Raw genomic sequence first — 14054 nt, forward strand, 5'->3', positions numbered from 1 at the left:
TTACAAATAGCTAGTCTACTTCAGTCCTGGGAAGAGGGTGATAAAAGAGTAATTTCTATGTGTTGTTCATTGTTTATGCTAATCTCACTCACTGCAGCTTTTTTCCTATCATTCATCTTTGATAGCTGATTTCTTGACCTTAATTTGTGGTGATCCTGCGTACGCCTCTAGCCAACCTGGGGCCACTTCACCCTCTTGAAGACCTTCTTCAATACTGGTCCATGGCGCAATTAACGTAACACTGGTCCTAGCATCTGAGCTCAAGAAAGCCCCAATATCTGTCGCTTACTGCTCTCCTCCCAACTAATGTGTGTGCATGTGTGCAGAGGGGGCATGGGAGAGATGTTCCTAAGAGAGCTTCTGCCTCCAAGCATGGGAATGCCTTAAAAAATGGGTCCCATACTGGTTTTACTTGTAATACTAGAAATAAAATTGGCAGGTCTCTAAATTTAAATCTAATCTAATCCCAATCAAAATTCTAATGTTTAATTTCACTGAATTTTTAAAAATTGAACAAAGTGATTATGAATTTCTCATAGAATGACAACTACTGCAATTCAGAGGAGCAGTAAGTAAATTGTAGCAGCATAACTGAGAGTTCATTTATTAAAAAAAGCAGTTCCTTATCTCTTACTATATATAAAAATGTCTTTAATCTATCTGGAATCTTAGTGTAAAAATTAATTAACTGGATCTTAAGTGCAAAATAAAGACTGCTTTATCATCTTGACATGGGGATACAATCCAAAACAAGGTAGAATAGCCAGATACTATAAAGGAAAATCCAGACATACGACTACATAAAATTCAAAATTTTAATGGAAAAAAGGCAATAAATCTCAAAAGACAAACAGTAGATTGTGAAAAAATGTTTTCAAACCATCTAAAAAAGGGGTTTTGTACAAACTTATAAACCAAAAGAATTTCTAAAGGATATTGGTTATTAGGCAAGTTACACAGCTAACAGATAAAAGATCAACCCATTTGAAGTCCGGTAGATAAAAAGCAAAAAAACGGATTATAATCTTTTCATTTAGATTAACAAAGAAAATGAAGGCAGTAATATCCAATGCTGGTGAGGATAATGGGAAAGTGGTGCTTTCAGACTCCTAGGAATGTGACCTGATCTAATGTTTTTTGGAAAAGTCATTTGGTACCTCCTATTAAAATAAAAACTACTCCTTTTGACTGTAACTTCTAACCCAGCAACCCCATTTGAGTAGCTCTACTCTTCAGAAATAGCACAATTATGTAAGGCTATATACACGGCATATTTACTGCAGCATTGTTCAGTAGAGAAAGACTGGAATTAACTGAATCAACGGGGGATTATATAAATCATGACATATGTCTGTTCTAAGGAATGTTGTTTAGCCTTTTAAAAGAGAACAGATCATGTAATGAGCACTGGGTATTATATAAAACTGATGAATCACTGACCTCTATCTCCAAAACCAATAATACACTATATATTAGTTAACTGAATTTAAATTTTAAAAAATGCAAAAAAAAAAAGAATGAATGAATCCATCTCTATCCATCTAAAGACCTAGACAGATGCTCCTGATGCATTAAGAAAAACTCAACTGCCAAGTAACATGTATAAAGGATCATGTTTTTGTAAAAACAACCACCTCAAAGTCCTGACATGTCAATATTTGGATGAGCATGAAAAGATGAAAAATAGGGGCACCTGGGTGGCTCAGTTGGTTAAGAGTCTTCCTTCAGTTCAGGTCGTGATCCCAGGGTCCTGGGATGGAGCCCTGCGTCAGGCTCCAACGCTAAGCAGGGAGCCTGCTTCTCCCTCTGTCTCTCATGAATAAGTAAATAAAATCCTTTTAAAAGGAGACTGAATATTATACAAGTTTTGATATCTCAATAGTTGGGACAGGAAGGAAAGAAAACTCTTTCCTACTATCTTTACCTTGGTAGGTAAGCTTTCTGGGCAGCATTACGGCTAACTTGAGTTTATGTTCGTGAATTTGAAGTGAGGCTGGTTATCATGGTTGCATGTGTTTCTGTAATCACAAATAGCTTCATGGGTGCAGAGCAGGCAGGCAGATTTAATAAGGATTTGAGTTTTGCCAAGTGAATACAACAAAGAAAGGAACAATGGGATTGAGGGTCTATGTAAGGGAGTGGTTATGAATAATAGCGCACAACAAACCTGCATAAGGAAAGAAGTAAAACCATGAAGGGGAGAGGTACTGTGAAAAGTACTAGGATTGATGCACTGTAAGGTCACAGCAAAGTCTAACGATTGTTGGAGTCAAAGCCATTATCTGGAGAAAGCTAGAAAAATATAGGTAGTAGTAAAAGCTTGCCTGAAATTGAGACTAAAGAAAAATTTAAATTATTGGCAATGACAAAGGAATGGCTAAAGTTGATTAGCTATTAATATCATTAGGAGAGTTCAAGGGACTGAGGTGTCAATTAGAAACAGTGAGAGACTAAAATCTTTGGGGAATAAGGAGTGAACCAGGGATGGTAAATGACTAAGGGTGGTATGGTCTTATGATCATGAAAAACCCTAAGCTGGGGTTTTAGGGAAGAAGGTAGGGGGCAGAGGAGAGGATAGTCTGCAAGTGTCACCCCAAAGGTTAAGAGAAACACTAGTGAGAAGAAACAAGCACTAAATGAGAGCCTACAGCAGAGCGCCCAGGTTCCATCAGAGTAGTGGTTCTCGAATTTTAGTGTGTATTAGAATCACCTGGAAGGAGTATTCGAGTAAAAAGACTGCTGAATCCTACACCAGAGTTTCTGATTAAGTAATTCTGAAGTTTGAGAATTTGCATTTCTAAACATTCTCAGAGGATGCTGAGGAAGCTGCTCCAGGGACATTTCCAGAACAACTCAAGTACCAAAAAAAAAGGAACGGGAAACAAACAGTAAGTTTGGTCATATAGGGAATGTTTCTGATGACTGATCAAGAAACCAAGAAAACACCATGAAAAAGTTTTAGAAGTTGTAGAGTAGTGAGATATGTGGACAAAAAAAGGGTCCTCACAAAACCAGACTTGAGTTGAAGGCAAATAAGTTACGTGCCGTATTTCATGCATAAAATTAACAGAAGTAAACTCCATAAGAAGTTCTGAAAAGCCAAAAAACAAAACAAAACAAAAAACACAACACTTGATATAGGAATTAAGCATAATATAAGGAACAAAAGCATTTATAGGAAGGATGAGTTATGTAAACTGATATTTTCTCTGCTAAACTGACTTCAACTAACCTATCAAAAGTCTGTTGACCGAGTGAAGGTTAAAGTGTTAAGCTGGTTAAACAAAACAGCGATAACCATAACACAGCTCTCTATCAGGGCTCCTCCAATATTACTAGGTAAACCCTAAGTAAGCCGTTATTCTTTAATATAAGAAGATGTTAATAAAACTGAATTTTCTTTTTTCAGATGTAGCCAAAGCTCACTGATTCATCAGTTTTATTAGTTGTTTAAAGGTAGCTATTGAAAGATTTAATGTGTACTTGACAGAAGTAAATCTTTACTATTTTCATTCTCTCTTCAAAATGCAAAATTTCCCACAGATCTTAAAGTATTACCTAATATTAAAAACCAGAAAACACTGAAATATCTTAAATGAAAAACACAAACACCCTGTAATTCCATCACCTAGAGCTAACCACTATGTACATCCTAAAAAAAAATATATATATATATATATTCATATATATGCTAGAATATACAGAGATAGATCTAATCTATGAATGATCTTTTAGAAAAATAACAATGGAAACTACTTAGTACATGCATACTAATTCCTTGCTTAAAAATATCTACAGGCGAAAGGTGCCTGGGTGGCTCAGTCTATTATCATCTGCCTTCGGGTCAGGTCATGCTCCCAGGATCCTGGGATCAAGCCCCATATAGGGCTTCCTGCTCAGTGGGGAGACTACTTCTCCCTCTGTCTCACCCCCTGGCTTGTGTTCTCTCTCCCTCTCTCAAATAAATAAATAAAATCTTTAAAAAAAATTAGCTATACTTGAATGGGTATGATTACCACTTTAATTCTAGCTATATTTCATGAAGGTGTCACTACCATTTTAGCCACAAGAGATGATATTTTTTAAATGGCTGTAGTTTAGATATTTCAAAAAATTATACTGATTATAAAAACAAATGAAGTCAAGGAAACCTTTTCTCTTTCTCTCTATAATACACACTCATTCTGAATTTTTACTTTAGATGGTTTCATAATGGGGCCTGAATCATGTTACACTTCAAGAGTCTAAAACGTTAAAATATATGAAGTGGATACACATGACTTATACATAATTGCAACTGGAGAATGATGAAACAAAAATAATTTACACATTTAAAGACTACATAGTTAAGTAAAAATGTAAACATTCATTGGTATCACATATGCATATAAGAATTGTATAAGTTCCTATAGAAACTTGCATCATAATATTGCTATTATTTTGCTCAAATTTAACATTATCCAAACCATAGGTAACATTCTCTTTAAACCAAATTTCAATATAACTTTTGGATACAGGATCAGCAGAGAATTTTATGTAGCCTAATGGTCAAAAAAAACCAAGTATTATTTGTTAGAGGTCCTAAATATTTTAAGGCAGAGAGGCATTTGTTTTAAAAGTTAAAAACTCAACAGGGGCTGTTTTTGTTACACTTTTATATATTTTTCATTTTTAAACAGAAGGGGCTATCTCTTTTAGATCTTCACTGCTTACAAAGGGCCTATAATACATAGCAGATAATTATTTATAAAATGAATAACATCTGGGAATTTATTCAATTTTTAGGGATCCAAAATATAATTCCCTGCAAATTATACCATTTAGAAAATGAACATATAGCTATTAAAAATATATGTGAAAACTGTTTAATCATTTTAGAGCAGTCAAAATACAATATAAGATTGGTATCTTGGTGTTTGAAATCAATCATTTACCATATGCATTTTAATCTTTTATATCATCCATTTTAAGTTGATGGTTAGTAAGTTTTAATCAAAGTTGTTTTCAAACATTGTCATAATGTCACTTTGAAGAGTCATATCAATGGTACCAGCCATCTGTAGAAAGAAGGAAGAAAATTCATTATTACTTTAAAAAAACTTATGCCTTTGTTAGAACTATATAAAAATGATTACACAACATTTAGAACAGATTATACAACATGAACACTATTTAACATAATGAGTTTATGTAATTTTCTATTTCTGTTCAAATACTGACTTTTGTTAAACTCTTGTTCATGTGATAAATAAAACTTACAAGAACACTAAGAACAAGTTTCACTTCTCCATATAAGAGATAAAACTCTCAGTGTTGACAGAATATTAACAAGGACATGAACTGAGATTATATTGTTTCATTTATCTCTACAACCAACATAGCATTAGACATAAAAAATTATTTTCTGAGTGGATCAGTATCTCTAACTATTTTAGGAAATTATAATATGTAACATTAAAATACAGGCTTTCCTGGATTCTGCCACTTACTGTGCAACCTAGAGCAAATTATTTAACCAAGTTTATTTTATATATAGGTATTTATGAAAATCAAACCAAAATGCATGTATTAATACTCAGTACAATGGTGTTCATTAAATGCTAAAAAGCCATTGAAAATAAGCTAAAGTAAATAAAAGTCTAAGACAAAGAAAATAGGGGTGCCTGGGTGGTTCAGTTGCTTAAGCCATCTGCCTTTGGCTCAGGTCATGATCTCAGGGTCCTGGGACTGAGTCCCGTGTCGGGCACCCTGCTCAGTGAGGTGTCTGCTTCTTCCTTTCCGCCTTTCTTGCTCCCCTGCTCACTCTCTCTTATTCTCTCAGATAAATAAATAAAATCTAAAATAAATAAGGCAAAGGAAATAAATGTTTCTTATATTCTCAAGTCTTCTCTCAAAGGTTCATGTGATGGCATCCAAAATGACACCAACTATTAAATTTTTAAAAATGTTTTTTGGGGCACCTGACTGGTGCACAGTTGGTTAAGCATCTGACTCTTGGCTTAGCCTCAGGTCATGATCTCAGGGTTATGAGACTGAGCCCTGCTTTGAGTTCCATGCTGAATGTGGAGTTGGCTTGGAATTCTCTCTCCATCTCCCTCTCTGCCCACTCCCTCCCCCAATTAAGCAAGTAAATTTTTTAAAAAAATGTTTCTTTTTTGGGGCACCTGGGTGGCTCAGTCAGTTAAGCCTCTGTTTTTGGCTCAGGTCATGATCTCAGGGTCTTAGGATCCAGCCCCATATCAGGCTCTCTGCTGAGCAGAGAGTCTGCCTCTCCCTCTCTGATCTCTCTTGCTCTAACTCTCTTTCAAATAAATAAATAAAATCTTTTTAAAAAAAATGTTCTTTTGTTTTTTTCATCAGTAAATAGTAACAGCCTAGAGTGTAGGTAAATGTGTGAATCTGCAACTAACTGGTTGACTTCCTGGATGAGAAGTATTCCCATTGGCTATGTGGGAGATGATTTGAAATTATGGCTTATATACCAAAGGGATATTGAAAAGTTACATGTCACTCTTATGAACTATAAACATTGCTTTTAAAATGTCATAGAAACAAAAGGATAAACTATTAAATCATAACCCAGGCTACTTTCCTAATGCCAGCTAATGCCTAGGATGCCTAATGCCTAGGTTGCCATATGTCTGTCCCAGAGTTCCCCAAAGTTCTATTTTAACCCTCCAATATGAGAGTTGGATACACTGTCCTCATCTAAATATCATGTGATATTCCTGTTAAGTATCAGACATACTGAAAAATTATAAAAATATGTAATGAAACTTATTTTTACTTTAAAAGTACTTTATTTCAGACTGTCTTCCATCTTGACTAAAATCTGCAGTGTGAAATAATTACTGATATGGAACAATTATTCTCTACACCAGCTAACCTCTGATACCATGATTTACCTAACTAACACTCTGCAGCTATCATCATAACCTAACATATACACCTCAACCATTCAGATTTAAAATAAAACACTTGGTCAAGGGAACTGGGAATTCATGGTAACTCTGCTAGGTTTCAAGTTATGATGTCTTTTTTTGAGTACGTATCTGTAAATTAGCATCAACATAAGAGTTTGGGATGTCAAAAATAATAGTAGGTAGATCCAAGATCTGGCTGTTAGTTATCAAATCTGTCAGATGTGGTGTTAGTTACATTTCGGTGGCTTCCAGGTCTAGACAAGTTCCAGAAAAGTGCTTAGGATATTAGAAATTATACTAGGTTACCTCACTGGGTTGTTAGGTAGCAAGTTAAGTTGCTGAGAAATCACATATGGGTACCTGAAGTTCGGCCCTTATGAGAACCAACAGGAAAAATTCATAAGTCATTAGAGAAAACAGTCCTAGCTAAGTACTAATGAAAAATTATGTGCTCCTTAAAAAAACACATAAAGGTTAAATGTTTAAATTACTTAAACCTTTAATTAATTTAAATTAAATAAAATTTAAAATTTAGTTTTTAAGTGGGATTGGCCACATTTCAAGTGCTCAAGAGCCATATGTGGCTAGCTGCTATTATATTTGATTTCACAGATAAAGAATATTTCATAGTAGAAAGTTCTGTAAGAACACATTGTTGTAAACACCACATGTTACAACACTGCCAAATACAGTTTATTTCTACCTCAGTATTATAAAATAAGAAGCTGACAAAACTTTTGTACATTATTCCTTAGTAAATTCATTTGTATGATAATCAATATACAGCCAAAGTCAATGGCTTTTTTCTTTTCAAACTACGTTCCTGAATGTCCTATGAATACCTGCATCTTTCCCAGGATTACAAAAATATCCAGCACCCAGCAAGTTAAAACTCAACATCAGGCATCAATGATTACCATATAAAGAAGCAGAAAAACATTTCTATAAAGAGACCAATCAATCAACTGAAACCAACCTGGAGCTGACACTCAGAATTATCAGAGAAGCCCACTGAAATAGGTTATGATAATTGTATTTTGTCTGTTCAAAAGCTTAATAAAAATACAAGAAATATTTTTAAAAGACTCAAATTCAACTTTTAGAGATGACAGTTACAAGGTCTTAGATGAAAAATACACTGGATAGAATTAACAGCAGATATACATTCAAGATTAGTGAACTGAAGCAAAATGAAATGCAGAAAAATTGTTTTATTGTTTTATTTAGTTATTTGAGAGAGAAAGCAAGCACGAGTGAGAAGAGGGAGGGAGAGAAGGAGAGAGAAAATCCCAAGCAGACTCCTTGCCCATTGCAGAGCCCAATACAGGGCTTAATCCTACAACCCATTAGATCATGACCTGAGCCGAAATCATGAGCTGGACACCAAACCGACCGAGTCACCCAGGCACCCCGAAGGAAAAGAAAAAAACTGGTTTAAATTAAAAGAGCATCAATGTGGGACAACTTCAAGAGGCCTAGTAAGTGCTCAAAGGAGGAAAAGAGGAAAAAGAAAAAATATGAAGAAAGAATGGCCAAAATTTTCCAAGTTTGATGGACACTATAAACACACATTTCTAATAAGCCCAACAAAGTATAAAAGCAATAGAAAAAAACCCCAGTGATGAATAAAACTGTTAAAAGCAGCCAGAGGAAAGGCATGTTATACAATGATACCAAATTTCTCACTGGAAACAAAGCAAGCAAGAAGCTAGTGAAGGAACATCTGTAAAGTACTGAAAGAAAAAAACATTAACAATCTAGAATTATATATCCAGCAAAAAATATTTTAAAAAATAAAGGCAAGTTTAAAACACAAAAGCCTGCACACGTGTGTTTATAGCAGTTCACTGTAATTGCTGTAAGCTATAAGCAACCAAGATGTCTATCAATAGGTGAATGGATAAACGGTCATACAGCCACATACTGGGAGTATTTATTCAGCCAAAAAGAAATGAGCTATCAAACTACAAAAAGACACACAGGACCTTAAATGCATATTACTAAAGTGCAAGAAACCAGTCTGAAACAGCTATACATTGTATGGTTCCAATTTATGACATTCTGGAAAAGGCAAAACTATGGATATAATAAACAGATGAGTGTTTGGAAGGGATTAGTAGGAGATATACAGGGGACTTTTTAAAAAGGTAATTATTCTGATGGTACTGTAATGACTGATCTGTGTCATTACATATTTGTCAAACCCATAAAAAGCATAACACAAAGAGTGAACCCTAAAGTAAGGTATGGATTTTTCTTGATAGAAAGGTTGACAGTGATGTGTCAATGTAGTGCAATACTGGTTCACCGATCATGGGATGCTGATAGTGTGGAAGGTTATGTGTTGATAGGTAGGGGGCAGGGAAGGAATACGTGGGAACTATATTTTGGGCTTAATTTTGCTTTGAATCTAAAATGTTCTAAAAGTTTATTACTGATATAAAAGGGCCAAAGAGAGGTGTTTTTAGATATACAAAACTTGAAACAATTTATCATCAACTGACCCCACTACTAGAAATGTTAAGTCCTTTAGGAGAAAGGAAAATTAATACAGTTTGGAAATGTGGATCTAAATGAATGAAGAGCACTGGAAATGACCAACTACATAGGTAAATCTACAATTTTAACTTATTTAAAACTTCTTTAAAAAGACTTTATTTATTTGGGGGGGGGTGAGAGCACAGCAGTGGGGAAGGGCAGAGGAAGAGAGAGAAGCAGACTTCCCACTGAGTAGGGTGCCTAATGCAGGGCTCAAACCCAAGACCCTGCGATCATGACCTGAAGGCAGATGCTTGACCAACTGAGACACCCAGGCATCCCTAAAATTTTTAAAAAGATACTTTGACGTGATTATCTGTTTTTTGAGTGCCCCTTGTCTGTAGTGTCATTTACAAGTATCTTCTCCCATTCCGTGGGTTGCTTCTTTGTTTTGTCTACTGTTTCCTTTGCTGTGCAGAAGCTTTTGATCTTGATGAAGTCCCAAGAGTTCATTTTCACTTTTGTTTCCTTTGCCTTTGGAGACATCTCTTGAAAGAAGTTGCTGTGGCCGATGTTGTAGAGGTTACTGCCAATGTTCTCCTCTAGGATTTTGAAAGATTCCTGCCTCACATTGAGGTGTTTTATCCTTTTCAAGTTTACCTTTGTGTATGGTGTAAGAGCATGGTCAAGTTTCATTCTTCTATACATAGCTGTCCAATTTTCCCAGAACAATTTATTGAAGAGACTGTCTTTTTACCACTCTATATTTTTTCCTGCTTTGTCAAAGATTATTTGACCCTATAGAATTGTGGGTCCATTTCTGGACTCTCTACTCTATTCCACTGGTCTATGTTTTTGTGCCAGTACCATGCTGTCTTGGTGATCACAGCTTTGTAGTAAAGTTTGAAATCAGGAAACGTGATGCCCCCAGTTTTTTTTCTTTTTTAACATTTCCTTAGCATGAACATGAACAGACACTTCTCCAAAGAAGACATACAAATGGCTAACAGACACATGAAAAAATGTTCATCATCACTAGCCATCAGGGAGATTCAAATCAAAACCACATTGAGATACCACCTTATACCAGTTAGAATGGCCAAAATCAACGAGACAGTTAACAAGTGTTGGAAAGGATGTGGAGACAGGGGAACCCTCTTACACTATTGCTGGGAATGCAAGTTGGTGCAGCCACTTTGGAAAACAGTGTGGAGATTCCTTAAGAAATTAAAAATAGAACTACCCTATGACCCTGCAATTGCACTACTGGGTATTTACCCCAAAGATACAGATGTAGTGAGAAGAAGGGCCATCTGTACCCCAATGTTCATAGCAGTAATGGCCATAGTCGCCAAACTGTGGAAACAGCCAAGATGCCCTTCAACAGATGAGTGGATGAAGAAGATGTGGATACTATGGAGTATTATGCCTCCATCAGAAAGGATGAATACCCAACTTCTGTATAAACATTGATGGGACTGAAAGAGATTATACTGAGTGTATAAGTAAGTCAAGCAGAAAAGGTCAATTATCCTATGATTTCACTTACTTGTAGAGCATAAGGAATAACATGGAGGACACTGGGAGAAGGAGAGGAGACGTGAGTTAGGGGAAATCGGAGGGGGAGACAAACCATGAGGAACTGTGGACTCTGAGAAACAAACTGAAGGTTTTGGAGGGGAGGGAAATGGGTGGTTGGGTGAGCCTGGTGGTGGGTATTAAGGAGGGCATGTATTGCATGGAACACTAGGTGTGATGCACAAACAATGAATCTTGGAACACTGAAAAAAATAAAGTTAAAAAAAAAAGATAATCTGACTACTTAAACATTAGCATATAATCTGGGAGAGGAGAAATGGAAGTACACATCGCTGTAAGGTTATTCTACCAAATGCGAAGTGGTATAACATTATTCACAGGAACACTGTGTTAAGCTAAAGTATATACTAAAAACTCTAGAGCAACCATCAAATAACAGAGTGTTGCTGATAATAAGCCAAGGAAGCAAATAACACAGAACCATAAGAACATGATTAGAAGAATGTAGGGGCAAAAAGAGCTAACAAGAACAGACAAACAAAAGAAATAAAAAGACGTTGCACTCAAACTTAACCTTATCAATAACCATATTGAATGTGGTCTATCTAAACACTTGTATAAAAGGCAGAGGTTGGATTTAAAAAAAAAAAAAAAGCAAGACCACACTACATGTTACCTACATGAAATTCACTTTTTTTTTTAAGATTTTATTTATTCATTTGACAGATGGAGATCACAAGTAGGCAGAGAGGCAGGCAGAGAGAGAGGAGGAAGGAGGCTCCCTGCTGAGCAGAGAGCCCCATGTGGGGCTCTATCCTATAGCCCTGGGATCATGACCTAAGCCGAAGGCAGAGGCTTTAACCCACGGAGCCACCCAGGCACCCCTGAAATTCACTTTAAATATTAAAATACAGGGGTGCCTGGGTGGCTCCGTGGGTTAAGCCTCTAACTTCGGCTCAGGTCATGATCTCGGGATCCTGGGATGGAGCCTGCATCAGGCGCTCTGCTCAGCGCGGAGCCTGCTTCTCCCTCTCCCTGCCTGCCTCTCTGCCTACTTGTGGTCTCTCTCTCATTCTCTCTCTGTCAAATAAATAAATAAATAAATCTTTAAAAATATATACATATTAAAACACAAGTTAAAAGTAAAAGGACAAAAACCTTTTTTTATACCATACCAACATAAGTCATACAAAAGGTGAAGTGGATATGTTTCCAAGTAAATTTCTGAGTAAACAGTATCATCAAGAATCAAGATTACTTTGTAATGGAAAGGGGATTAATTAATCAAGAGGACATAAAAATCCTAAATGTTCAGGTGTCTAACAACACAGCTTCAAAATACATGAAATAAAACAGAGTTACAAAGATAAAAAGACAATTCTATAACTATTTAATCATAGATGGCAATGTCTCTTTCAGTACTTGATAGAATAAGCCGGCAGAACATCAGCAAGAATATAGACAGGAGTCTTGAACAACACTATCAACCAACTTAGCCTGTTTAATACTTTACTCAACAGCAGAATTCACATTCTCCTCATGTGTACAGAGAATATTCACCAAGGTAGACCATAATGTGGACCGTTAAAAAAGTCTTAATGAATTTAAGATGTTATACATTCTTGGACTACAGTGGAATTGAAATCACTAACAAAAATTACTAGCCAGAAAATTCCCAAATATTTGGAAACTATATACTTCTAAATGTCCATGGATGAAAGGAATTAATTCCAGTTTTTAAACATTATTTTCTGTGTATTAAGACTCTTAAACATGTCAGGTTTTTGTTTTTTTTTCCCCTCTCCAATTTTATTAAGGTATAACGGACTTAGGGGCACCTGGGTAGCTCAGTTGGTTAAGTGTCTGCCTTCAGCTCAGGTCATGATCCCAGGGTCCTGGGATCAAGCCCCACATTGGGCTCCCTGCTCAGCTGTAAGCATACTTCTTTCTCTGCCCCTCTCCCCAACTCATGCTCTTTCTGTCTGTCTGAACTAACTAAATAAAATTTTATAAAGAAGAGAGAGATATAACGGACTTACAATGCAAGTCAACTTCTTCATCTAGTGTTCAACTAGAACACTGACCTTGGGATATATGGTGTAACTTTTGGCCACAATTTACCAATAGTTTACGGATTTTTCAAGAATTAATAACAGTAAGTGATAAACCACTCTATCTCTATGCCAGGAATGTTCCTATGTGCTTACTACTACATGTAAATTCATTCTGTCTTCACAACAGGTATTATTCCCACTTTACAGACAAGGAAATTGAGGCACAGAGAGGTTAAATAAATTGCCAAAACCCACAAGGCTAGGAAATGGCAGAACTAGTAGTTGGACCTACATAGTCTAGTAGCTCCATGACCATACTCTATGATTACACTCTCTGACTATGAAATTTTTATTTTAGGTTCTGATTTTAGAACTTGATCCTCACTAAAGATGTAAATTCACGGTCTATGAAAACCACTCTGAATTTGTCTTTGACTCTGTAGAAGATACTGCTCTGTTAGATCGTTCCTTAGTTAGATTTAATAAACTAATATTTACTTACTGCTTCTCTCCTCCTCCGCTCTTGCTCTTTCTCCCTTGCTAAATTACGGTCTTTGAGGAGCCAGAGTTTGTATTTATCTTGAGCTTCTGAAGACTGCTGATGTTCCTTCTGTTCTTCTCCAAGGTACTGGTTTTGTGTCTTATTTGAGAAAGATTCTTGAGTGAAGCCAAGGTCCCTTAAAGAAAAAGTATAGCTCAAAGTAGGTTTCAAGCTCCTTAAAAGTTTTCATTACAAAAGATATATTAAATAAATTATAAATATAAAGCAGTGTTTTAGATCCCCTTTTCATATGTTATGATGTCATTTTAAAGTTTGACTTTTGATGTCAAATTGTGCAAAGGCAATCTACATTAGCAAAGAGAAAGTTATGGAAACTAACCAAGGTATACTACTATGTTCTTTCACACAGAATGGAAATAAGATATTTCTGGAAAATAGTATCATTATGATTTAGCTATATTAGTATCTTGTTATAAATAGCTTAATCACTTGAATTTCTCTCCTCCTCAAAGTAGATACTACTTGTCAGTTAAAAAAAATCAATAAAATTGTACTTTC

The 14054-nt window shown here is 35.7% G+C and overlaps 1 protein-coding gene across 1 annotated transcript in view; it reads right to left on the reverse strand.

Annotated features, from left to right (window-relative positions):
- Window positions 1–4665: 4665 nt before the first annotated feature.
- Window positions 4666–14054, reverse strand: part of BRDT (bromodomain testis associated) — a 76292-nt gene continuing 66903 nt past the window's right edge. The window contains 2 exon segments of the mRNA XM_032303307.1: window positions 4666–5057; window positions 13497–13671. Of these exon segments, the coding sequence (XP_032159198.1) occupies window positions 4989–5057; window positions 13497–13671 (244 nt within the window). The 3' untranslated portion in view covers window positions 4666–4988.

Source organism: Mustela erminea, chromosome 10 (assembly GCF_009829155.1).
Source record: "Mustela erminea isolate mMusErm1 chromosome 10, mMusErm1.Pri, whole genome shotgun sequence".
Classification (NCBI taxonomy): Eukaryota; Metazoa; Chordata; class Mammalia; order Carnivora; family Mustelidae; genus Mustela; species Mustela erminea.